We start from the raw sequence: 27,871 nt of genomic DNA, 5'->3' as shown, positions 1-27,871 counted from the left end.
ATAAACCAGTGGTTTTCAACCAGTGTGCCGTGGTACCCCTTGGTGCCTTGAATGATGGTCAGGGGTGCCGTGAGCAACACTGGCCTCTGTCGCTCTTTCCCTCCCTCCCTCCTCTGACGCCTTCTCGGCTCTCTGCCTCCCAAAGGCTTGTGCAGCTGTTTGTTGCAGTAGCCCTGACTACAAGCTTCCCAGGTGGACTCAAAAATGTTGAAAGCCTCTGATATAAACCTACTTCTGGCTGCTTTTTTTAAATGGCAATGCTCTCATTCAACTCCTTTCCAGGATGCCATACCCACGCCAAAGAGAAAAGTATTATTTACTGTCTAGCAAGCAGAGCAGAAGAGATCTTTTAGATTACCGGTATCTCATTTTCTTCATCTGCTGAGGAAAGAAACAAAGTTGGGCAGAGGGGAACCTCAGTGGTATTTTTGATATAAGGTGTTCCCTGGCCACGTGGTAGGACGTCCACCAAGAAGTGCAAGGACATACAGTGGTACCTCAGGTTACATACGCTTCAGGTTACATATGCTTCAGGTTACAGACTCCGCTAACCCAGAAATAGTGCTTCAGGTTAAGAACTTTGCTTCAGGATGAGAACAGAAATTGTGCTCCAGCAGCGCAGCAGCAGCAGGAGGCCCCATTAGCTAAAGTGGTGCTTCAGGTTAAGAACAGTTTCAGGTTAAGTATGGACCTCCGGAACGAATTAAGTACTTAACCCGAGGTACCACTGTAATAGAATTAGCCATTCCCAGGTAACAATAGGGCTTTCACTGAGCAAAAACATAGGATGATGGGATGTAAAGATGGGCATCCAGCCAGGAGTTCCAAGTGTCTGGCAGACAAACTGTCCTTCAGCAGGTCTGATACTGAATGCAAACAAAGCCAAAAAGTAATGAAATGCTTTAGCAAACAGAGGTGAGGGTGTCTGTTGAATAGGAGGGATTCTGGAGAAACAGAGTGGACATGTCAGGGCTACATTTATTTGTATATAAAAAAATATTTATATACCACTGTATCATAAAAATATATCACAGTGGTTTACAATCATATAAAAACATTAAAACTTTCCAAAAAGGAAGCAAGGTCTGCTTAGCAAGAGGGAGATGTACACCCAATAACTGGCTAGGAAGCCACTTAATGCAGCGGTTGACATGCCCACGGGATGATAGGGGGGGCATCACCCTCAGAAGTGCGAGGAGTGGGGTGACCCACTCTATTGCATCCTTTATTGCAGTCCCCAAGCTGTGGAACTCCCTCCCAACAGAGGTGTGTCTGGCACTCTCTATACTGTTTTTAATCATAGGCTGAAGACCTACTTCTTTACCCTGGCCGTTGGCACCTCACCTAAGGTATTTTTAGGACCAATCCTTTTCTTCTGACTGCAAATTGTTTTAAATTTTACCAATCGTCATCACTAAATAAAAGCATACAAGATGCATGACAGTCCTGTAACATGGAGCCTCAGCCTGTGGAGAGAATTATGCCTGCTGAACATGAACAAAGCAAATATGAAACTAGAGCAATACTGAATGATGTTTTGTGCTGAATAACTTTGTTCTCCTTTTGGAATTCTGATACTTCCTTTTGGTTGACTTTATACATCCCACGTGGTAATGTGATACAAATAGGTTGCTATAAATTTTATGTTAGCTGGGATTCACTTAATGAGTTTAGTCAGCAAAAATAAAACATAAAAATATTTTTAACAGGCAGAAATATTGGGTGATCAATTTTATACATTACAAACTTATTTCATTGGTCCAAAGTCTGGCAAATATTTCAATGCCAAAATCTCTGTAGCTAAGTATTTCTTCAGCATTTAATTACTGTTACGTTCAATGCATTTCCCTTTACTAATAAAGGTTTAGTTTATACTTTTGCTTCATTTCCATAATGCTGGATGCTTTTGCTGGTAAAGCCATGGCAGAACTCCAGTTGGTTTCAAGGTGAGATGGACTGGGCTTGTGGTAATTATTTTGAGAGGAAGGGTACCACCCAAAATGTTTTATTTCTAATCCCCTTTAGTCCCCAATCCTTTTTAGCCATTCCTACTAATATTTCAAGCAAGATGACAAATTAAAGGGGTTTTTTAATAAATAAAAAAATCAGTCTCACAATTTCCTGGAAAACTATTGCTCTGCTTTGAGGGAAAAGGTTATAAAGAAAATATGTGGCTTATGGAACATACATTCACACATTCCTCATTGTGGCTGGTGTCTAAGGCACTCCTTTCTCATTTGCGATTTTTCCCAATTGTATATGAAATGAGGCTCTCAGATTTTGGCACTGTTTGTTATTTTTCTGCTATTTGAAATAAATTAAGTCTAAGGGGGCCAATGCAGACAACTCCATCTGCACTTTCACACTATGTCTTGGACTGTCAGAATGTCAAGGACGGCCAACACTCTGAATGCTCAAGGATCACTTACTCATTATGGGCCGCTGGTTCCTAAACAGTATTAATGTGAGCTATTGCAATATAGAGTGGACATTAAATCGATGGCTTTAAGGCTACTATGTCATCAAGTGCCCCCGGGAGTGGGATGCTATTATTAGCAAAACATACTGCAAATTATGGTTAATAGACACTGTTACAAATTGCACTTCTGAAAGGTTTAAAAGCCACACAAGATGTTGTGAATGTTTTTTCATTGGTTAAATCTATAGATTTTGTACTAAACCAAAAGTCCAGAGAGACAAAAGCTCACCGCGACGGGGTGAGCTCCCGTTGTTCAGTCCCAGCTCCTGCCCACCTAGCAGTTCGAAAACACGTCAAAGTGCAAGTAGATAAATAGGTACTGTTCTGGCAGGAAGGTAAACAGCCTTTCTGTGCGCTGCTCTGGTTCACCAGAAGCAGTCATGCTGGCCACATGACCTGAAAGATGTACGCCGGCTCCCTCCGCCAGTAAAGCGAGATGAACACCGCAACCCCAGAGTCATCCGCGACTGGACCTAATGGTAAGGGGTACCTTTACCTTTACCAAAAGATGGTACAATAAGAGTTTTGTTTCTTTGACTGGAGATTAGAGAGGGGCAAAACTTTTGAGTCAGCACAAAAACTCAAAAACAGTGATGACACCAGAGTCCCTAATTCAAGATCCCTGCTTTGCTGCATAACCCAGACTGCATATTTGCATGCTGTTGTATTTATGTTTGCAGTGGAGAAGTCTTCCTTGTGAGGTACATCACTGCTCATCAGCTAATCTGCACAGTGGGGCTGTCCCTTGCTGCATTTTTCAACAATGCTGAGTTACAACAATTACATTACAGTATTCGGAGAATTTGGGGACCACACCACCATTTCATGGATACTAGAGGTTCCTCATATCGATCCAAGGATAACGGATGACTATAGGCAGACACTATTTGTTTGCATGTTAATAAAGGTACATGTTTTGAACTGCCCCAGATCTCTTTAAGGCAGTAAATCATTATTCGTTAATCACAGGTCAACCTGCTGGCCTTAAAACTCAATAAATGTGACACAAGACTTGACAGAGGCCACTCCATTGGTATTTAGTAAGCCACAACCTGTCTATTTTTCGATTATGCTAGCTCTTACTGTGTATTTGCCAAAATTTTGCATTAACACACTTGTTTTGTTTGTTTTCTCTTCTAATCCTTTCTTTTAAATGTTACGGAAAATATGTGTGAATTTTCCTTATACAGTGGTACCTCAGGTTAAGAACTTAATTCATTCTTAACCTGAAACTGTTCTTAACCCGAGGTACCACTTTAGCTAATGGGGCCTCCCATGGCCGCTGCACGATTTCTGTTCTCATCCTGAAGCAAAGTTCTTAACCCAAGGTACTATTTCTGGGTTAGCAGAGTCTGTAACCTGAAGCTTCTGTAACCTGAAGCGTCTGTAACCTGAGGAACCACTGTATTGCATAATTCTTCATTTAAAAAAGTCTACTCTAATTCAAATCACTTTATAATTGCTTTCTTTTTCTTTTTTTTAGCTGCCCTAATAGTATAGGATTCCATGGTCATTTTCTTGTTTTATTGGTCTCTGCCCCACCCCTGCACAGAAACCAAGTTCAGCCCTCTAATATCTCCACCTGGTCCTCAGGATTCTCCCCAAGCCACAACTCCTCACTAGACACACACCCTCCCCTTGGCCACCCCCTTCCCTGCTTGGCACCTTCCACAAATGTTTTTGCCTGTCCAGAATTTGTCCTTGAACTCTGATAATGCCTCTTGCTGGCCTGGATGGAGAACAGAAAGGGGTGTCTTGTTTCCATTCTGGCTGGCCATTATAAGAACAACTCATAAGTAGCTTTAAGGAATTGTGCCTGAGATTACTCGTTTTCCTCTTCCCTCCTCAGCCCTCTTTCCTTTTGTGCTGTGTCTTTTAGATTGTAAACCTGTGGGCAAGGATGTCTTGCTTGTACTGAGCTTCTGCATAGCCCCCTGGGAGCTTTTTCGGCAGAAGAACAGAGTAAAAATGTTTTAATTGAATGGATGAATGGATGGATGGATAAATAAATAAATAAATAAATAATGTGGGTGGAAAACAAGAGCTACACAAACATGTCTGTTCCAGATATAAAATGAAACCAGATAGAAGAAATTATTAATGACAGCACTTGGAAGAAAGTTGCTGAAGCAATGGGACACAGATGGCCAGAATGCTGCCTGAAACACTGCAGGCAATGTTCAGCATGCATACAATTGGGCAGATGTGAGAGATGTGTTGGGAGTGTGAATAATGGTCTGCTCTTTAAAGGACACAGAACAAATCTGCCTACTACAGAGAAATGTTTGAAAGGCTATATATAGAAAATATTTAGGAACAGACATGCCAGCATAAGGCTCAGAAAGTGTTCTTCTTGCCAATAACGAGTAAAAGGATTGATATCTATGCATCAAAGCATCCAGTCTATTAAAAGATAAAAACCAACAACAAGCTACGGAGGCAAAAGCTCTTGTTACAGAGAGAGCAATCAATACACCAATTGGCACCATCACCAGCTGGGCTGTAACTATAAGACGGCTCTGTGTTCCTTCTAAGTTCCACTCAAACAATGTTTCTTCTTGCCCTTACCTGGCTAAAGATGGCCAGCCATACAGACAAGACACAAATACCTTCTTCCTTGAGAGCTTTTGCATACCGCTGTCTCATCAGTGACCTCAAAGTGGTCCACATGTAACAAACCACATTGACACAAAGCATAAAACAGATTAAACATCAACCATAAAACAATTACAGGCACCTCCCCACTTGTGCAGGATCCTGCCGACACACAAGCCATTTTTTGTGCCTAAAGGGGATGGGGGAGGAGTGGAACAGGGCCCTTTATCAAAAGATCCCAGGGCAGTGTACAACATTAAAAACACATTACAGAACATCGGTGATAAAAACATAATAAAAACATCTTCTACATAATGAAAAGCATACTGATAGACAGCCTGGTCATAAAATAGTCGTCCTAATAACAGTTCTCTCCCCCATACTTTTACAGGCCACAGATTACAGCGGTACCTCAGGTTAAGAACTTAATTCGTTCTGGAGGTCCATTCTTAACCTGAAACTGTTCTTAACCTGAAGCACCACTTTAGCTAATGGGGCCTCCTGCTGCTGCCGCACCGCACAATTTCTGTTCTCATCCTGAAGCAAAGTTTTTAACCCGAGGTACCACTCTGGGTTAGCGGAGTCTCTAACCTGAAGCGTCTGTAACCTGAAGCATCTGTAACCCGAGGTACCACTGTATTTAATAGCCATAGGCCTGGGTAAAGAGAAATGTTTTTGCCTTGCATCTAAATTCATGTCATGATGGCACCAGACAAGCCTCTCTGGGAAGACCATTCGACAATCAACGAGCCACCACAGAAAATGCCTATTCTCTTGTTGGAGATTCCCCTGTATAATCAGCTCTGTGGCATGGAAGGAGACCAAAAGCTCTAAAAACGTTCTAAGCATGGCCTTCAAAAGCTTTAGAAAGCTTTATCGTGTGATGAAATCAGTTCCGTAAAATGGAGCCCAACTACCGAAAAGGACTTCCTCAAGGTTCCTACCTGACGAGCTTCACCTGTTGGAGTGACACATACAGATGGGAAACGAAGCAATAGGACCACCCCAAAACTTTGCAGGTGCAAACAAGTATGAAAAATAGGATTGCATATCGTGCCATCGTGAACACAAATCATTATAGATGAACAGGAAACGGGAATGTCCAGAGTGGCCCCTGGTGCTTTCATTTCCCCATTCCCACACCTTCAAAAGCAGGTGGCTAGAGGACAGAACGGAGTTTTGTTGCTGCCCTTGCCAGCAAAGGTCCGTATAGCTAAAACTATGGTTCTCCCAGTAGTGATGTTTGGAAGTGAGAGCTGGATCATAAAGAAGGCTGATCGCCGAAGAATTGATGCTTTTGAATTATGGTGCTGGAGGAGACTCTTGAGAGTCTCATGGATTGCAAGAAGATCAAACCTATCCATTCTGAAGGAAATCAGCCCTGAATACTCACTGGAAGGACAGATCGTGAAGCTGAGGCTCCAATACTTTGGCCACCTCATGAGAAGAGGAGACTCCCTGGAAAAGACCCTGATGCTGGGAAAGATTGAGGGCACAAGGAGAAGGGGACGACAGAGATGACTGGACAGTGTTCTCAAAGCTACCAGCATGAGTTTGACCAAACTGCAGGAGGCAGAGGAAGGCAGGAGTGCCTGGCATGCTCTGGTCCATGGGGTCACAAAGAGTCAGACACGACTAAACGACTAAACAACAACAGCCCACTAACAATCTCAGTGCATATGATCCAAATGTGAAAACAGAACCTATGCATGGAATGCACAGAGGTTCTCTCCATTCAGGAGGGGAGTCTGCATTTTGAAGTTACTAATTGTGTGTACAGAACCTACACATGTACAAGTTATATGCATGCAGGCACATCAAATTCAGTGAGAGGCGCAGCGACCAGTCTTGGTTTCCTACGTCACACCTGTGCAGTTTTTTTAAAAGGTGTGAAAGAGGCTTCTGCTGCTTCTTTCCTGGCATTTTCGGAAATGGACATTTTCTTAGCAAGCAAGCACAGTTACTAAATTTAAAAACCTGTCACAGTCAAACTGGCCTCAGTGACAACACTTCGAGGGAAAATAGCACATTACAGACAACACTGAAATGAATTTGATGGGCTCCCCAAAAACTGTGGTTAGGAGAGAAAGTGCTACTGGACCCACCCCTATCTCTTAATCTTATGACTTAAATTAAATCAGAAAAAAGAAAAGAACAAAAAGCCCATAAATATCTGACCTGCAATGATCCCTTACACACACACACACACACACACACACACACACACACACACACACTTTCTCTGGTTTCTATCCAGGTATCTCAAGATTGAAGAAATATACTTGCATGTACCTATTTGTCACCACAGTGGGTGATAGCTCTATCAATCCCTTTCCCGCTGTCATGGAACACTCCTATATTTGCAGCCACACCCCGAACTTAAATACAATGTTGATGTACTTTTAAAAACTGAAATTATGGAGAGTGAAAACAGCACATATACTTCATTATTTTTATTTTTATTTTAAACGTATTTCAATCTAAGAATGGATTACAAAAATGCCTACTTAAACCAACTCCTGTCTCTAGGCTTTTTAAATGCCTCCCACAAAGGCAGTGGCTGGCATTAACAATGTAGAATTTTCAGATTCTAACATAACCTGGCCTTAATTACTGTGGTGCATTGGTTAGAACATTGGAATAAGAGAAGATTCAGCATCAAATCCCCTTTCATACTCATTGCTTGCTGGGCGTCCTTGGGCTACTCACCAACTCTTGGTCAAAGCTACCTCAGAGTTTGATTGACTCATAGGAGAAGAACCATTTCATGCAGGTACTGTGCCAGAAACCAGCCAGTTCAGGCACCAGCTGACAGCCCCTGGGCTTGAGCAATAAATTGAAGACTAAAGCACACATAGGAGAAATGGAATGTATACTTAGGAATGGAAAGGCAACCCAGTCCAAGTAACTGAGCAAGACTTTTTAAAATCATAGAGTCTATGGGACTGGCTGTCACCGTTGCCATCAGCACATTGTGAAGTAAATTCCTTAACAATGGCGGATGTTACCTTATCATTCATTATCTACACAGGATATGTCCAAAGTACCTATATCAAGTAAACATTGGCAAAGCATTTAATATTTCTCTTCCTCAGCTGCATACGGAGAAAGGAACTGTCACGATGCCATGTATATCCAAGACATATCTGTGGAAAGAGGATGCTGCAAATAAAGAAGGAGGGTCCTTTAAAAAAAATATATTACAGGGCAATAGTAATTTGTTAAATGGAAACAAAGGCCTTCTGTATCTTCCCTGTCTTTTCTGTCTCGGGATGATTAAGGAGATGTGGAACATTTTACAAAGAAAACCCCAGAAGTGCTGTGTTGGCTACAGAAATGTTTATGTTGGGAAAAGTCACCACTTTCTCGTGCAGCTTGGCCATTTTTATCTTATCAACCTCAGTTTTTGTCTTTTATGTCAGTGGCTACATGTTACAGATGATTGAACCTCTGGCCTTCCTGGTTAAAAACAAGATTGAACAGCAGCAACGTTCACTGTTAATGCCATGCCTAGCTAGGATACAGGCCCTTGCAGGATCAGAACCACGATAAGTAGACTCCAATTCCGTTAGGGGTCATTGAGAAGATGGCAACTGGGTCAAGCAGATCTAGCTCATAACCTGCTTGCTGAGGCAGCTGCCTAAATGCGGTATGGAAACAGTCTGCTTGGGCATATAAAAGACATTCAGAAAATAAAAAGGGAAAGAGTTGCTTTAGAGAGGGGCAAGCAAGATTTACTATTCTCAGGACTTATCCAGACTTTCTTTCTTTCTTTCTTTCTTTCTTTCTTTCTTTCTTTCTTTCTTTCTTTCTTTCTTTCCTTCTTTCTTTCTTTCTTTCTTTCTTTCTTTTTGCATTTCTAGGCACAGGTCTGCTCTTTAAAGCACTCTGTCATAATGTTGTTTTTCTTGGGGGGGGGGTTGGGGGGGTTGCCCTGACACTTTCCCCACAAAAGCCCGCTCATTACCACTTATAGATCTTATAGAGTTGGAAGAGACCACAAGGGTCATCTAGTCCAACCCCCTGCAATACAGGAATCTTTTGCCTAATGTGGGGCTCAAACCCACGACCCTGAGATTAAGAGTCCCAGGCTCTACCGATTGAATCAGAGCCGACAACAATCCACAAAAATTGCAATGCGTTCCAATTCAGCATTAAAGAGCAGGGTGTCCTGGGGAAAGCGGAAGAGCAAAGAAATTAAACCAGCCAGACACAGAGCTTTAAAGCGTGGACCTGTGTCTAAAAAATGTGGGGCAAAAGGTAAGTGTGGGTGAGCCCTTGGTATGAAAATGTACCTTGTATGACAGGAGTGAGGCACTTCAGGCCCTCCAGATGTCGTTGGAGTATAACTGCCAACAAGGAGAAAAAGGCGAACCTACCTAATTTGTACTTACCAGAACAATATGTCAACTGAAACACAGACAGACATCCTGTGAAATCTGCACTTCTCCAGATTGCAAAAATGAACCAATCCCCAACCATTGGCCATGCTGGTTGGGACTGATGTGGGCTGAAGCCCAACAATCATCTGGAGAAAATACCTTTAGAATCAACCAGGCTGAAATGAAAGAGTGTTTCTTTGGTTGAAAAGTATTACAAGACCAAGATGATCATATATATTAATGTATGATAGTCTCATTTCTGTGCCAACATGGGGCAATTGCAAGTTATTACTCTAATAAACTGGACTCTTTCCTTCCAACCCCATGCTATGTTTAACTACCAAGAATGTCTTAGAACCCTTCATCAGCATATCATCAAACTGTGTGTCTCATATTCCAGCACTCATAATAACATTATTGTCATGACCTGCCAAGATCTCTCTCCTTTGAGTAAAGCTCTGACATATCCATTAAGAATGAAGACCTTTTAATCTATGATACAAACTGGGAATTAGAACATTTTCAGATGTGAGGCTGGAATTGGCTTTTCATTAAATCATCCTTTAGTTCAAATGTAAAAACTGCATGATATCCCTCGCAGTTTCAATTTCTCGTCTGTGCACTATCAATATTAACAACTATCTCAATTTCATTTCCGTATATGTTATTATTTTTTGTTTATGTGATTTCTTACATTAAATAAAATCCAGTTTTAAAAACCCACAACTTTCACATATGGCACAAATTGTGTGAGAGGTGCTTGGAGGTGCCTTTGAGTGCCTAATGCAAAGGCAATCTAATTTTAATATTTCAGAAAGCCTGTGATAGGCATTTCTGGCACAAATCTCAAAAAATACAATGTGTAAGAATATGTATATATATGTATATATATATATTGCAAGAACGTACTTGATGCCAGTTCTACCCAAAACACTTTCTCTTTAACTGATAATAGAAGCTTCACGGGCGTAGATTCACAAAACAACCAGCGAATTTTTCTAAAAGAAGTTTACTTTTCTTATATTCTGAGACATCTTCTACTATACATACTTCCTAGTCTTAGGAATGGCTCTATACATGTTGATTGTAGGCCACACAGCTAAGTTTTTAAAACCAAAGACCGGAGGGATTTGCCCCATTGTTGCTGTAGATGTTGGGAGGGGGAAATCTGTGGTCAGCAAATCGGAAAGCTACATTAGACATGCCTGAACCCAGTGGGACTTCCAACTTTCCTTTGAACGGCATCCTCCCATGCCATATAATAAAGTGCATATGAAATTCTTCTCAATGTGAATTTATTTATTTATGCATTTATTCAGCATGGGAAGCTGCCGTTCTGGAAGCACATCCAAAGCCCCAAAGGTTACATTAATCAAATTGTACGATTCTGTGAACCGTAGTCATGGTGAGGTGTGCCTTCTACCACAGAAATAGTCATGTGAACTAGTTCTTAGCCAGGAAAAATAAGATGGAAACAAGTATGTCACTACACAGTTATTTAAGAACAAGCAAAAATGCCCACGCAAACCCTTCCAGCCAGTGACATTGCTATTTGGAACTATGAGTACCATGCTCCAAAACTACATTGATTTAGACTTCATGTTGATAGATGGTGCTGCCATTGATTCTCATCTAGCTTTCCAGGCACCTCAGCAAAGCTGATGGCACTGTGTGATTACAGTAGTGAAATTAAAAGGACAGTGACAATTTTTATTCTACACAAGGAAGATTTACTTGACTGAGTTTAGCCCCTATGTCAGATACTTCCCATCAAAAGTTTTTTTTTAAATTATTTATTTTTTCCACAAGCAGTACATGAAGCAATCAAGGATTGCAAAAACTTGCTTTTGGATACTAATTATTTGGATGTCTCACATTGAAATCCTTTGCAAGTTTATTCGGAACCAAGTTCCACTGACCCAATGAGACTTACTCAAGCGGGCACAGCGCTGTAGCTGAAAAGACATAGCTAAAAGTCTCCTGTTTAAATTGGCTGAAAAGAAAGAGAGGCATGGTGCATGATCAAGAAAACTAGGGGTTGAACTAACTGTGCTACTCAGCTGACAGTAAGTCTTCCACCAGCCGATTGCAGAAGGAAGCAATTGTCAGTGATTTCTCCTCCCCTTTCAGCCCCTCACTGTGCCCTGCTAAATCTGCTCTGGAAGATGGTCTCCCAGCCATCTGGAGCAGATACAGGGAGAGGAAGGAGGAGGAATCCCTGAAAATGACTCCCTCCTCTATTTGGTGACAGAAGCCTTAACATCAGTTGAATGACCCCACTGGATACAACCCTATGCCAGGAATATCAAAGGCTTGCATGTATTCCCAGCTTATTACTACTGGTCAAGGAGAGACATAACTCAGAAGCCTTGCTAGATATATGCATCAAACACCCGTCCCAATCTTCTCTGTACAACTCTGTGCCTATCCTAAGGTATCCCTCTTCTGTTGACTATCATGCAGCTTGAGCTAGAGACAGATAATTGCCTTTGTCAGAAATGGTATGATAGAGACATTGTTGCCTGCAGTTGCCGTATGTCCTCTTTTTCCAGGACACGTCCTCTTTTTAATGGGTAGAGTTGTCATAGCAATCCACAGTTAAAAGTAGAAGTTGGCAAATGTGTCCTCTCTTTTGCTCTTCAAAATATGGCAACCTTGACTCATCCCACTGCCAGCTTTGATTAACAGGACTTTGTAGCGTTTCAAAAACAGCTTAAAAACCTTTCTTCACCATAGATGACGGTGGGACAAAAGGGGTGTGTGTGTGTGTGTGTGTGTACACCAACGTTAACAAGACCTGTAACACACTTCTAGCAACAGTCTTAAAAACGAATGCCTACCAGCCATAGTTGCCCACAAATGCAGCTAATTCCTCAAAAAGAACTCCTTCTCACACCCCCTCTGTTCCCTGTTGTTTACCTCATCTGCTTCTCCCTCGGTTTCATTGCTTAGTCTCATCTTGTTCTGCTAACACCTATTAATTTATGTGCTCCATCTATCATATCAGTCTTATGTTGTCAATTGTGTTTGTCCAGTTTCTATGGCTGGATTAGGAGGAGGGGTGTGAATTAACTTTCCTTTTTTATTGCCAATATTATGTCACTGCCTTCCAGAAACAGAAGCCCAGAATGTGGTACCATTTTCTCTCTCTCTCTTGCATCTTGATCTCATTTTACATTGAGACTGGGCCATGCACTTTGAATTATGACCTCTGCATATATTTCTCACTGTTCTCAAACCTGAGTGTTAAATCTTTGACAATTAAATTTGTTGAACTCTGACCTTCCGCTTCTCAACAAATAAGGGTAGGCATTTTTAAAACAGGCACATGCACGCTATTCTTTCTGGAAGAAGAAGAAGAAGAAGAAGAAGAAGAAGAAGAAGAAGAAGAAGAAGAAGAAGAAGAAGAAGAAGAAGAAGAAGAAGAAAAGCTTCACTGCACAAACACCAACTATTATTCGTTTCTGATGACAAACTCTCCATTGGATATATTTTTTAAACAGTCTTTACAACTTTAATTAAAGCTGTGTCTATTGAAGGTGTCTACAAAAGCAGACAAAGCTATCTGAGAAAAGTGTATAGTTCAGCTGTAAATTAATAGCCACCATGCAGAGAGAAGAAGAATGCAAGTCTTGTTTCTAAAAAAGCAGGGTCAACAATATCAAATATTGATTCATCATCAAAACATTTGTTAATACATTGAATTCTGTACCTATTCTTTCAACCATTTGGACCAGCCTGGTAAATGTAATAATAAGTATTTCAAACATCTTTCAGGAAGCTCTCTTATTCTCCAAAACACTATAAAAGAAAAACTGTTGGTGAATTAATTTGTGAATTATTTGTCTATTGCTTTCATTTTATTATCTGCATGACATCCAACTCAAAGTTCAAATAAATAAATAGCCATTCCAGTAAACATTCATGCTCTAAAGCTGTATAATAAACAGAGCAGGCAGGCCTTATTCTAGTTATAAGACTCCAAAGGCATAATAGCTCCAGGTCTGCTTATCTTTCAAAATGCAAAAGACCAAAAATAGCTGAAGTGTCACCCTGTTCAATGTCACTGTTTGTGTGTTCTAATTTTAAGAGTTCTATTGTTAGGCTTTTGCTCATGCGTGATGCTTTTAGGATCAGTGACAATCCTACAATCATGAAACAATCTTTCCACCTGAGCATGCAGGCTTTACTCATTGCCATGGAAGCCAATCAGAGTGGCCAAAAATTTTTTACCACTCCTTCCTCCCCCATGCTTTACATGCATTCCCCCCACTAACTGCACAAGCAGAATATTGAAGGGGAAAATTTCCTCCAGAAATTTCAAGGTGGAGAAGAGCCAGAAATTGTGGCTACTTCTGGCTGATCTCTGTCGAAAACAATGGAGTTGGGATCTAGATACATTTAAAACAAATTGTGAAAATGCTTTTTAATTATTATTTTTTTGAAAAAAAATATATTGAATTTGCCATAGCTCATCTAGTGTCACATTTGTATAATGCACCTTACAACACACTTAAAACGTTTTATTTGCAACTGTATAGCTGAGTTGAGAGATATTTTTTGCTGAAACATTGACCTTGCAAACACAAGATCACCAAAATTGTTGCATGTTGCGGGGGAGGGGGATCTCTTTTAGCTTTGAGGATGTTGCGTGCCTATTTTTTCAGATATGAACAGCTGTGGTTGCTAAAAGAATTAAACATATTCAGGGATATGCCTCCCCTAAAACACACAAAATGTCCTGCACAAACTATTCACAATATGTATCAAATTATGAACTGTTCCAGTACGGTATTTACATATCTGAAGAGTTTTGAAGCTAGGCACCTACAGCAGACCTTGCAGCAGACTAGACATTTCCATCCTTGCTTGTGAAGAACGAAGACGAATCCAGAAGTTACCTAAACGAGAGCAGTTCTGGCTATGTCAATGTGTAGGTCCAATCTCAAAGCCAAAGAAGGTTAGAGAGAAGGGCTCCACCTGAATGCCATACACAACACAACTGTGGATGTAGAAGGAGCCCTACCACTCTATAAAGTCCTGCTGGGCTCAGAGATGGGGCAGAAGTTACAATGGCTCCCAAATGCCTACTATGGAAGCAGCCACTGTAGATCAGTATTTCCAACTGAGAGCAACTAGCAGCAGCTACTCAAAGCAATTACAAATGGCCCAAGATGCAGAATGACTCACCTCTCCATCATTCGAAAGGCATTTTCAGTACCAAAGAGCTATTTACGTCATTGCAAAACTATGCTCCTGACCTGCGGTCAGTTTTTCTACATGCAAAATCAGCAGCCGAACACACCACATTGTACACCAACAAAAGTAAGTACGCTTACTTTAAAGGTCATCCCATGACGGGAAGAGAAAAACAGGCCACAAGAAACAAAGCGCAAAGTGTGACTCCCTTTGCATCAGATTCTGGAAATAATGTACTGAGCACAAGAATTTCAGACGGAAGTCATAGGGGACAAAGGAGTAATGGGTGAGGTTTCTTTAGGCTCTGTTAATTGAAGCAAGTTGGCCTACGTTCCAAAGCAAAGAGATGTTTTCACTCTTCAACCTTGCCCAAATGGAATTATATTCAAGAGATTATGGTGGTGAAGCCTCGCAAATATCCTTGTTTTTGTTCCAGCCCATAATTTATCCTTAACAGCATCCTTGAAAAAATGTTCAACACAATGATTATTATTTTTCTCTTGTTGTTATTCCCCTTCCACGCCCCTCCTCCCCCCACCAAAAGATTTTTCTGGACAACCTACCAATTAGAGGGGTGGAAGTGAATTTATATGACAAAGCGATATTCTATCCTAGCTAAACAATTATATTAAAATAAAATAACATTCCAGAACACCTCCTCCCTTTTGTGAAGGAGCGGAGGTTTCTTTTCCTCCTAAAGGAATAACTGGCACATCAATTTCTTCCTCCCACTTACCGCTATTCAGCCATACACTAAGGGTGTGCCCACATCGGCTGTCTGTCTAGGAGTCAGAATCTATGCCAGACTGAACATGCAATCTCTATAGACTCCATTCATAGTGCACAGAGTAGTCTCCTGACATCTAGCTTCACACAACTTGCCCCCAGAGAATGGATTTCAGCAAAACAACAACAAAAACACATGCAAATCAAAGGCACCCCTCCCCCAAATGCAGATATTTTCTTAAGGTGTTCAAGCATTACATGGAGGAGAAAATGTGTATTAGGTGGGGTGGGAGTATCAGTTTGCCCCCATGTGCCACCCAGATCTCACATTGAGCATACCCCAATAGCTTAGCTGAGCTTAAAAGTCTCCACACAATTGCAAACTCTGATACTGTCATGTTCTGGATCATGTGGGGACCTCTAATGCACTCGGCTGAAAATTCTTAGAAGTGCCCTTCAAGCCTTTATACTCAACACATGGTCTCCTGTTACGCTGGGGACAGGGCTTGTGTGTGTGATCCTGATATCTTCTCCAGGCATTTGTTCTGAATGCTTGAAGAAGACTTAAATATTACACACACAAATCCCATGACTTAATCCCACGGAACTCATTAGACTAGTCTCAGTCATGACCTACTCCATTTAAATTGCTTTTCATTCAATTTCCTTTTTTGTATAATAATTTCTAACCATTCAGTTTCTAACCATGTATTCAGTAGTAGTTCCCATGAATATAAGAGAAAATGCAGTTTCCTGGTTCTCCAAAGTGGGACCACTGCTCCATTTTCAATAAACAATAGGCTGCAATTCTGTCCTATATCCCTCCATATAATAAACATTTCCTATAAATCAATCTTCATTGATAACACCACTTGAAGATCCAACAACTAGTAAATTCAGGAGATCAAACACTTAAGGCCCAACCACACTTGGGTTTGTCCTGTGATTTCAAGTCACAGATCCAAGAGGTGTTTGGTCCCACCACTTTCCCCGGGAAAACCCATTGCTTACTTATGAATCTGAACAAACATCAATCCACAGAAAACCAGATTGACTTTTTTTTCCAATTCAGCAGTAAACAGAGGGCTTTCCTGGGGACAGTGGTGAAAAATACAAAAACTGCTCAGACCCATGACTTGAAATCACTTGACATCACGGGACGAATGGAAGTGTGGATGGATCCTCAGTTGCAAGTGAAAAGAAAACTGAATTGGACTGAAGGGAACGAGATAGGATGGATGAGATGAACAGAAAATGCAAGGTCAGGCCAGCCAACAACCCCAGGAGAAGCATTTGGGCAAGAAGAGGAATTATTCCCAGGAACAACTAGGAACAATACATGATAACAGAGAGTAAGGCCTGGTCAGTTGCTGGCCTTCCTGGGCATGGCCCACAGCCAACGCTCAGCCAGGTGGCAAGGCACTGCCCCTCCAGCAGGGCCTCTGATTGGCCCATTTACTTCTGGCAGGAATACTGCTTGGTACTTGCTAATGGCTGGCAAACATGTGGGCTTCTGCTGCTGGGGATGGCAAATAGGATGAAGGTCGGTAACCATGGCCCACCTGAGATGGGTGAGCGGCCATTGCTGATAGACTGACAGAGGGAAAATTAAAGCAGTTCTAAACATAATGACCACTAACAACTAACACAATGCGTGGCTGGGGCAGAAGAGGAACAGACTATGAAAAGTTTTCACATCAATAAAAGAAAATGCACAATAAAATTGGGAAGGTGGCAGCTAGAAACATCTGCATGATGGAGACAGAGGAGTACCACTGTTGAAAGTATTCAAGTTTGTGACTCAGCAACAGTGATTGCCTTTTGGGGGTATGCTGAACAGTGAAATGAATTAGCCCAGTGCTAATTAAACTAAGGTTCCAATTAATATTAAACACTGATTGTTCAGTCAAGTGAAATGCTTGACTTAAGGAAGTATCTCTCACTCTTGCATCAAAACAGACCTCAAGGAAGGAAACAGTCCTTTCCCCTAAAGCCTTCAAACGCTACAGCAAACCCATAAAGAAGAAATGAATTAAAAGCCTTTGCCTGCATTCTTATACTGTACAAACAAAGCTGAAATGTAAATCTCTGACCTTGGTGAGTTCCATGCAGAAGCCAGAAAAGAGGAAGGAACAAGTAGCTAAAATAAGCAGATGGGTTGATGGGGCGGAAATAATAAACAGTGAAAGAAATTTCACTACTAGTAAAGATATTGAAAGGCTTAATCGGAGACAGAATACACTAAAACAATAGCTGAACAGTAAAGATAAAACTAACACAATCAGGGAAACATTCAAAACCACATCTTACACAGTGGGTTTTAATGAATTGTGTTGTTGGGAGCTCCTTAAAATTCTTCTTATATTTCACAGGATACGATGACTGGAGTTAAAGCAACACTCAATACCTCTTATTTAAAGGTATACACCTGATATACACCTATTCTTGAAGCTAAGCTAATGTGAGCCTAGACAGCACCTGAGTAGCAAGGGGATGAAATGCTCCATTGACTCCCCATGTGTACTTGTCACCTGGGAGAAAGGGTGAGATACAAATGTAGAAAATAATGCAAAAATAGTGGAGGAAAACTATGCTGGTTGGGGCTGATGAGAGCCATAGTCCAAGACACTGAGGTGGACATAAGCTGATTCAATGAATGTATATGCCACCTTTCATATATTAATCGGGGCAGCTAACAAAATCTTATAATATTAAAAGGTATAAAACACTAAAAACAGGGTGTGGTTGCGTTTGTGTGACCAGTAATAATGAGCCAATAACTACAAATCCATATAAACAGTCAAGCCGAAAGGGAGCCAATTATAATAAAATCCATCAGATTCCATTAAAAGCAAGGAAGAACAGAACAGATATTGCCTGGAACTTAAAACGTTACCAAAGGCAGCACTAGGTGAACATGGCAGGCCACCACTCCCACTTGGGAAGTTTCAATCTTTTGTACTAGCCGCATTAACCAGGGGTACTTCCTGGCCCAGTTGGACTGGTGGCAGGCAGGCAGGCAGCAGAGGAACCAACTAGAACTCCCTTCAGGCCAGATACAAAAGGGGATGTGGTTCCGGCATCTTTCATGCAGAAGAAGGAATTGTAGCAGGTGCAGCTCACCACGAAAGCTACAGCTTCTGAAATTCTCTCTTCATGAAGGGCGCACGAGCCCTCTTGTCTTCTGCATCTGGCCACCCTAAGGTCTCCTCAAGTAGCATCCTCTGAGACCATTAGCAGAGGGGCCAAGTAGAAGCATTCATGGATGATAAAAGGTAAAGGTAAAGAAAGGGACCCCTGACCATTAGGTCCAGTCGTGGCGACTCTGGGGTTGCAGCGCTCATCTCGCTTTACTGGCCGAGGCAGCCGGCGTACAGCTTTCGGGTCATGTGGCGAACCAGAGCAGCACACAGAAACGCCGTTTACCTTCCTGCCAGAGCAGTACCTATTTATCTACTTGCACTTTGACGTGCTTTCGAACTGCTAGGTTGGCAGGAGCAGGGACCGAGCAACGGGAGCTCACCCCGCCGCGGGGATTCGAACCGCAACCTTCTGATCGGCAAGCCCTAGGCTCAGTGGTTTAACCCACAGCGCCACCTACCAAATTGTTATGATGGCTATGGTCTTACCTCTACTGTCAGAGGGAGTATGCCCCTGAATTCCAGTTGCTGGAAATCACAAGTGGGGAAAGTGTTGTTGTGCTTGTTGTCTGCTTGTGGTCATCCCATCATGCATCTGGTTGGCCACTGTGAGAATAGGAAGTTGGATTAGATGGGTCTAATCCAGCAGATCACTTCTGATGTTCTTGAGTAGGGGGGAGTGGGAGGAGGTCTATGTCCCTCTGCTACCGGCACTGTGATTTCTGTCTGGAACCATGTCCACAAAACCCTGTGGACATCCTTCTATTTTCAGTTGATTGAGCAAAAGCAAGGCATATACACAGAAAGCTAAAGAGCAAAGGGCCTCACGGAGCCTTCGCAAGGCACCTTTTCCTAAAGAAATATGCCATAACGATCAATCATTTGAACAAGATGATTGTCTGAACAGTCTTAGGCAAATCACTGTTTGTGTTGGATTAAATATTATGGCAGCTTTTATCAAGTTCTCTGCCAAACCTTGAAAACAAGATAAAAACCTGAATGAAGGGGAAATGAACAGCAGCAAGGCTTGCTGAAACCTTAAACATACAACAGCAGTCATTTTCAAACTAAAGCAAAGGCTCATCAACATGGCAGCTTGTTTTGAGTCTCAGAACTAGAGCTCCTAGAAAAAAATTATACCAGTTACTACTTAACCTTGGAACCAAATCTCATTGATTTGCACCTGAAGAACATCCTTATTTCTGTCTACCTTCAGCTGGTGGAAAAAACACAATAAGCTGCCATAAACCAGATCAGATCATTTGCCCATCTAGGTCAGTATTGTCTACACTGACAATGGGGAAGGTGATGGAGGGGACCAGCGTGTGTGTTCTCAGACTTGCTTCATATTTTTCTAGGACGGGATGGGCAGCCTTTTTTGGCCATATTTGCTTTCAGGGACCTCATGTCAGTGATGGGCCAGGCCAAAGGTCAAAGTGGTCAGGGCAATGAATGCAGTTTTTACATGTGTGCAGTAGGCTAGTATCTTCACAGCCAGCTCTCAATCCTTCATCCAGGCAAGCAAGAAACATTATCAGAGCTCAAGGACACATCGCAGCCAGTCCAAAACACCCAACAGCATACCAGCACTGGTGAAAGGTATGGCTCAGGAGGGTTTGTTGCCTGGGGGAAAAGTCTCAAGGGCCTGATAGAAAAGTCTGGAGGGCCACATTTTGGTGGCCAGGTGCTCCAGATGCTGCCTGACGAGTGCAGAATCGATCTGAGCTATTATTTCCTGTGAACTGGACACTTGGTTAAGGCATCTTAAGATTGCACTTATTAGCACTTGCAGCGCATTGCTGGCTCACGTTCAGCCTGTGATCAACTAGATCCTTTTAAAATGTGTGCTGCTGCCAAGCCAGGTCTCCCTCATCCTATCCTTGTGCCCTTGATATATTGGTACTTAAATGAAGGCTTTACATGTACCTCTGCTGAATTTCATCTTGTTAGTTCTGGCCCAGTGTTCTGGCCAATGGAGAGCATTTCAAATCTTGATTCTGTGTTCTATGGTGTTTACCTGTCCCTCCTGGCTTTGTGTCATCTGCAAATTTGATAAGCATCTTCTCTGTACCTTTGTCTACCTTTGTCATTTATAAGAATGTTGAACAGGACAGGACAGAGCCCTGTGGGCATGGCACCACTCGAGAACTCCCTCCAGGCAGACACTGTGCCATTAATGAGCACCCAATGAGCATGGTTACTGAATAAACATGGTATTCTATTTTTTTCCTTCACAATTTATAGTTAGTCCACAAAGGCCATTATTTAAGTTATGACATATTTTGCCACACAGAGAGATCTGTGCAGAGCATTCCTATGCATAATTATCATTGGTCTTTTTTAATGGTTTAATGAGATTTTGTTTTCCTTTTAAAAATGATTTTTAGATATGCAATAGTTTTAACTGTTTGATATATGTAATTGATTTATATATAGGTTTTTAATGCAATTCATAAATGATTTAAAATAATAAGATTTACCTGTTCAGTGGGACTTACTACCCTATATGTGTGTTTAGCATTGCAGTATTAGGCTTTTGCATGCTTTCCTGGACACAGGCTCCAACTAACATAGTAACCATGCTTAGGATCACAGCCTCAGTGGAGGGGAAAAAACCTTCCTTATATCTCTGTAGACTTCTGTATGTAAAAATTGTCTGAGTAAGCATCCATTTTACTGCAACTAAGCACGTTTAATCTTCTGGAACATGTGTGTTCACGTGGCAAAACAGAGTCACGCAATTTTCACACATGATAGCGGACAGTATTTTCCCCTGGCATGGGGGTGGGGGGACTTTATGTGTGAAGCTTCCCCAAGTGTCGAGAGGGGCATTTCCTCTAAGCACGCTTACAGCTCAGCCAAGGGACACTGACTCAGGAAGGAAGCCAGAGAACTGCAGATATGAGCTGAAACACTCATTTATCAAACTAGAGATTGTAGGCAAACTATTTACACTCTTTCTCTGGTCTGCTTTTAAGAACTGGCAGGGGAAAGAAGTGTTAGCAGGAGGTTGCGCCAACACATTTCTACAGAAAGTTGGGGGGGTCTTTCCTTGCTGTTCTATAGCAAATCACCTTACATTTGATTTTAATTTTCACTAAGAGCAGAGTGCATCTGAGAATGTACAGAATACCTTCCCCCTCTGAAGGGAATCAACTCTTGTTTTGCTTTTTAAATGGACAAAGTGCCTTCAAGTACATGCAAAGAGTCCTTCCCTTCAGAAGATATGCATCTGGAAAACTACAGCATTTCGGTTCCAAGTTGGCTACATGCAGTGCAGACCCAGGGCTGCTTTTACCTATGGAGACAACTTTGGAAAGCAAACCCATTCCAAGTTAGCCACAGTCACCTTTGACAAAGGATTGGCCTTGTAATAGAGTGCTATAATTGCCAAAGCAACCTTAACAGTAAGACCAAAGAGGAAGAAAGGGGAGGAAATGATGCTGGAGCTGTAGAAGTTTTAGTTTTCTGAAGTCTGGGTTAATGTTCATAAAATATGAAGTTCCTGTGCTGGAAAAAGAGAGCAGTACAGATGTGAAAATGTGTAGAAAAGGGAATGTCCCTTTAAATAAAACAGGAGACATTTGTAATTCTAGTGCTGGACAAACATCAACTTGGTGTCAGCAAGCAAAATCCCTTGGACATTCAAGAGTGACTACAACACCATTTCCTTGGAATATGGATTTCTAAGGACTCTGACTTATTCTGTCCTATTCAAGAGCCAGCACTCAAGTTCCTACTGCATTACAAACTAATCCTCCTGGTTCTGCGAAATGTGTAATATGATCCAGTCCTTTTAATCAGAGACTGTAGCATCCATCTTTAGACAGATCTTTATTAACAATCTTTTTTACCACCCCTTTTTGTTCATTTGAAAGTGTATTTATTTTAATTTTAAAGTATTAGCATGCCACTATAGCAACAATAACAAACTACTTATCTGACACAGCCCAATATAATTATATTCAAAGGGCCGTGTTCTGAGTAGGCACACAGAGGACTGGGAAAAAATAGGTAGCAATAGAATGTTCCAGTATAAAACCCTTCAGAAATTAAAAACGTTGATTAAAGAAAGAAGACAAAATGGTAGTGCAACATTGGAAAATCCACTTAACTAGAGCAGCAAATGGAAATCCTGTGGTCCTCAAACTGTTGTCAGACTGCCAACTCTCATCAGCCCCAGCTGATGAAACTGGCCAGGTATACAGATATTATTCCCCATGAAGGAATGCTTAACAGAATTCTAGATGGCAATCCCAAGTACACTGGCAGTTTGAATCTCCAAAGCATATTAGCTCAGAAGTAAAATCATCCAGTGTTTTTGTAGGTTAAAACCAAAAACCTTGGCATCGGCCTCAGAGCTTACTGGCAGCCACTGCAGCCCGTTTAGAAGAGTAGTGTAATATGTATGCAACTGGAGACCCCGCAGAGTAACCTCACTGCAGCTTTCTGCACCAGCTTCCAGTTCAACCTCAAGGGAAGCCCCACACAGCAAGCGTTACAGTAATCCAACCCACAGACCCAGCGTCAGCACTTAGGCTTGCATGGGAATGCCAGGCTGGCCCAAAGGGGCTGACTCTGGCAGCTGCAACATTCTTCTCCACTCCATTATTGTTTTTTTAAAAAAAAACAAAAACAAAAAATAATAGTCAGCAGTAGCTGGCCAGGAATGCACATTTTTATAGATGCTAATTTTATTATTTTTACTTAAAATATATATTATCCTTTTCTACAATAACTGGTGCTTTTTCCCAATATGTTCAGCATCTGGGAAGCAGAAGCAAACTTAATTTAGTGTGCTCGTAATAGTGCTAAGATTTAAGTGAGTTTAAAATTTGTTTGGTTTTGCATTTATTTACTTAAGCCCGGGTTGTTGCTGTTGTTGTTTGTAATATTACATTTATTCTGCACTGGCCAAACTGTAGGTTTTTGTCATTTCTGGATTTACTGACATGTTCTGTATTCTGTATATTTGTATTTTCCATTGCTTCTGTATTTTGATGTTCATGGTGCAAAAAGTGGCATATAAGTACACTTAATCAATCAAAATACAAAACTGAGTAGATACATATAAATCAGAGTTAGGCAAATTTGTTTTGTTTTTCTCTACCTTCCCAAGAAAATAGAAGCAGTTGTAAAGGGAGGCGGGGAAAGAAGATAAAAGTCGATTTGTGTTTAATTCACATTGCCATCTAATGTACACAAACACACACACAGAGCAAACAATTAAATCCGGGGTCTACAATTATCTAAGCTGCACTACTGACAGGTCCCAAGCAACATTCATGGCAGAGGTTCAGCTAAACCCCTTCATAAATCACAAAACGGTCTGTGAAGGCTTTGACCACTTTAGAGTATACTGAGCTTTGTGTTATTCACAATATATTTAATCAGCCTGAGCCCCCCTCGCAGAATAGATTCCTGTACTCACATGGCAATTCTGGTTTTGCATGTAAAATGCAGGCTTCTCCGACTGTTGAAAGGCCTAATCCACATTTCAGATGGCTGGGAATCAAACTGCGCCGCTTCTGCAGACTTGACTGTTTCCAGTGTGGCCTGGGGAGGGAAGCGTGGCTGTGATGTCGCAGTTCGTTCTCTCCATTCCAGCAATGTTTCTTTTACAGCGCCTACTTCAAACTGTCCTCAGGCTCCCCTTGCTGTACTCCTCCTGGCATTTTATGAGCACCTGAGGGATTTGAGACCTTTGGGGGCTTGCTTTTAACTTGCAGGACCTGGTTCTGTTGAGCTAGCAGCAGGTTTATCGGCCGCTTTTGACAGAAGTGGGACAGACTTCTGCAACCGACCGCAAACAGAGCTGTCCCTTCCTGATGACATCATCGAGCTGGGTGGAAGTTTACTCTTATCTGTGACATTTTTTTATTATTAATACAAAATTATGCACTGCTGGATTGTTGAAAAAAACAAAAACAAACCCCTCGGGGCAGTTCCCCAAAAAGCAGTTTACCACATTTATATCCCATCTTTCTTCCAGTGAGCTCAAGGTGGCAATACATTGTTCTCTTAATCCCTACTTTATCCTCACAAAATAAGAAGAAAATACCCTGTGAGGTAACTTAGGCTGAGAAGATAACTGGCAGACCTCAGGTCTTGGCCCATGAGCTTCGGAGCCAAGTGGGGATTTGAACCTTGTTTTCCCTCATCTCAGTCCAACACTCCAACTGCTATGCCCCACTGCAGTGCTCTATTATTGAGGAAGGGGCAGGTTCTAAAAGAAATTAAGATGCACCAGGTTTTATAACAGCCAAAAAATAAAAGAAAGGGGCTGCAGTTTCTCCATAGAATTCTCTGCCCCCAATGTAGTGTTTGCCAAGCGGGCGTCTGAGTTTACGAGGTGAAGAACATAAGAAGAGCCCTGCTGGATTTTAACAAAGGTCCCTCTAGTTCAGAATCCTGTTCTCACAGGGGCCAACCAGATGCTTAAGGCAAGGCAGATGCCAGATTTTGGGGGAGTCAGGGAGCACATTTGGAAATTTGAGAGGTTGCCATGGGTGCCATTCACAAAATGGCTGCTGTGACAGCATGTAGAGGAGGCCAACCCACTGCAAACAGCAACAGGAATAGCAAACAGTCTCTCGTGCAGTGTGAACTTCTAAGGGGGATTTAATTAGACCTTTCACAGTCGCCACAGAAAGTACTGGTGGGCACACAGGCCCCAGAAGCTCCCACATTAGCAAGCCCTGAATTTAGAAGACGGCAATGCCAATAACTTCAAGGCAAGACATCCACGTCTATTCCCCAAAATAAAGGGCCCTGCGAATGAATCGGGGACAGTTAAGCATGATGTGAGTGAATGCATCGGCTGAAGGATGTGACCTATTTCTAGTCCCATTAATTTTCATTACCTCTACACCTGAATATTATCTGAGAAGTGTCTTGCGCTTGCCTGCTAATCAAATAATGAAGTCTAAATCGTCTTTCATTGCTAGCACACCCACCTGTTCTTCTCGCAACGTGCTATGTTCGTGGCCATCCTTTTGCAGATGTGAATGCAATGCCATAAATGAATAGCTGGGATAAAAAGCCTCTCAGGATGATTGATTGGCCTAACATTTCAAAGCACTTGTATCTGGCCGTGATGGTAAGCAGGCTGCATTCTGTTCTGAGGGATGCAGAGTATGAATGTTCAGAAGAAAAACGGTAACTAAAAGAGAACATTGGTGACGAATGAACATTTCGAAGAGGGCACAGGAAGTCTGTGACTGCCCTGTCCTCTGCCCTTGCTGAATGGGATGTAAATATTTCCCAAGATAGTTACACAAGCAGTCCTGAATATTCATAAATGTAAATGAACTGGATTAAATTAACCCCTGCAAAGAAATGTGTTATTTCACTGATGACTGTGGTGAATTACTCCCCCCCCCCTCACTTCTTAACTTTCTTTTTCGGTTTCTAAAAATACATATAACAAACAACCCTCATATACCCTGTCACCAGAAACATTTCACTGTAAATAATACTGCCAAATATTAAGTAAATTTGTAAATAGTTTTGAATTGATTGCATCTGTTAGGTGCTCTCCATCTTAACAAATTGTCCTAGAGTGAGCCATGGGTAGCCGGTGGTGAGAGGACAATACTGACCTTTCCGGTGTAATGAATAAACATGTGCCATACAGTATCAAGGTCACCTTAGGTTTGTGTGGTCCTGAGCACTCTAAGATATTAGACATGTGCATCAACTCTGTTTGCAGCCCAAAATATGAGGCAAACAGGGATGGTTCAGGTGAGGTTTTCACATATTAAAGCTGAATCACACTGTCAATAAAGTATTCTGAGTTGGATCAGAGACTCTCAAAATCCTGAGCTGCTCTGTGGACTCAAGTGCCCCCCAATAGCTGCATTTCAGCATTTAAAATAAACTGGCCACTTCATTTCATTTGCAAAGGTAAAACCAATCTGAGTAGGGAAATGCCCTGAGCTTGAGAGGTTAGCAGGTGGAGGGGTGGATTATTCAATTTGATGGACAGATCTAGGTTTTGATCACAGTAGATTATTTTCCAGGGCACTCCAGCTACACTGATTTGAATAGAGAAGTTTGCAGGTTTTTAGTAGAGCTCATTATAGAGCCATTCCACTTTCCATCTCCCTCAGTTCAGTTCTAGGGCTTTTTGTATGATTTTTAAAATTATTATTCTAATCTTTTTTTTGTTTTCCAACAAACAATATCTGCTTTGATTATTCTTATATTCAATTTATTTTTCATTAGGTTTGTGCAGACTTCTCTTCCAGCCGTTCCCACCCATCTTCTCCTACTGCACATATTTGCTTATTTGTTGCTTATTACACATTTCCATTTATTTTTTTCTCCCAGTTTGCTGGTTTGAAATTTCATGCCCTGTTTCCCGCTCCCCGATTACTCCAGTCACCAACCCCCATCTCCCTGTATCAGTTTCCCTCTTCTGTTTCCTTCTCCAGGACCACAACATATTCCCTCCCAATGCCTCTGTTTCCTTTCACAGGACCACAGTGTGTTCTTTATTCCTCAGCTTCCAAACCTACAAAAGGGTCACAATATCTTCTGCACCCAGCCACTCCAGACAAGCATCTCCCCACAACCAGCTTCCCATCAAAAGGAGAAAAAAATCTCCTCTCTCCCCCATCCTGATTTTGATTTCTTTCTTTCTCCCCTCACCTGTCTCCCTCGGTGCCAGTGAGAAAGAGAGGCGAGTCCCACCAGCATGTCATGGTGACACCTTCCTGTCCTGCCCTCCTCTTCCTCCCAGGGTGACCTATTAAGGCTCTGGAGTTGATTTCTGCAAGGACCAGCTTCCAGTTCTTGGCTCGGTCCACGTGCCTCTTATTCCCTCTAGTGGCTCAGAATCTCATCACAGCATGACAGTGGATCATTATGAGTAAATATAGAGAAAGGTTTGCTCTCTAGGCCTGGTACTTTCCCCACCATCTAAACTTGCTTGTCCCTTAACTTAGCTCCCAGTTAATTTGCTCATTGACAGCATATTATTACCCATTTACATGGGGTTCCTCTCTCATTTCACTAGTTTCAGACTGATTGCCAGCAAAACACTAGTGGGGAAAGTTAAGTGATCTAATGCTCTTCCTGCAAAGAGTAAAGAGGAACTACAGCACTTATCATTCTTAAAGCTAGCAGATTTCATCCATTCAGAAGGGGCAACCATGCCTGCAAATTGCATCCAATTCTGAGATAAAATTTAAAAGTTATATGTAGTTTTCTTAAAACACACATAAAGACCTAAAAGGTTCCCTGTATGAAAACTCCTGGGTGGGTCTTCCTGCAGTTTGGCAGACTTAGGGGCTCCTTAACCTGCAAATTTCATACACTTCTGTGCAAAGGAAAAAGGTTAGATACAT

The 27,871-nt window shown here is 41.7% G+C and overlaps 1 protein-coding gene across 21 annotated transcripts in view; it reads right to left on the bottom strand.

Annotated features, from left to right (window-relative positions):
- Window positions 1-25,687, bottom strand: part of LOC309378215 (uncharacterized protein) — a 102,288-nt gene extending 76,601 nt beyond the window's left edge. For 3 of the 21 annotated variants that reach the window (XM_081926260.1, XM_081926262.1, XM_081926261.1), the window contains exon 1: window positions 25,478-25,682. In XM_081926260.1, coding sequence (XP_081782386.1) covers window positions 25,478-25,540 — 63 coding nt within the window. In that variant the 5' untranslated portion in view covers window positions 25,541-25,682. Of the gene's footprint in view, window positions 1-9,468; window positions 9,633-13,168; window positions 13,258-19,010; window positions 19,128-23,952; window positions 24,530-25,477 lie in introns of those variants that run through there. The other 18 variants (XR_014171858.1, XR_014171859.1, XR_014171860.1 and 15 more) reach the window with 15 other exon arrangements.
- Between the last annotated feature and the right edge of the window lie 2,184 nt (window positions 25,688-27,871).

The sequence above is a fragment of the Podarcis melisellensis genome, assembly GCF_964234715.1.
Source record: "Podarcis melisellensis genome assembly, chromosome: 9".
Taxonomy (NCBI): domain Eukaryota; kingdom Metazoa; phylum Chordata; class Lepidosauria; order Squamata; family Lacertidae; genus Podarcis; species Podarcis melisellensis.
The sequence above is the reverse complement of the archived record's forward strand: the minus strand, read 5'-3'. Positions and strand labels throughout refer to the sequence as shown.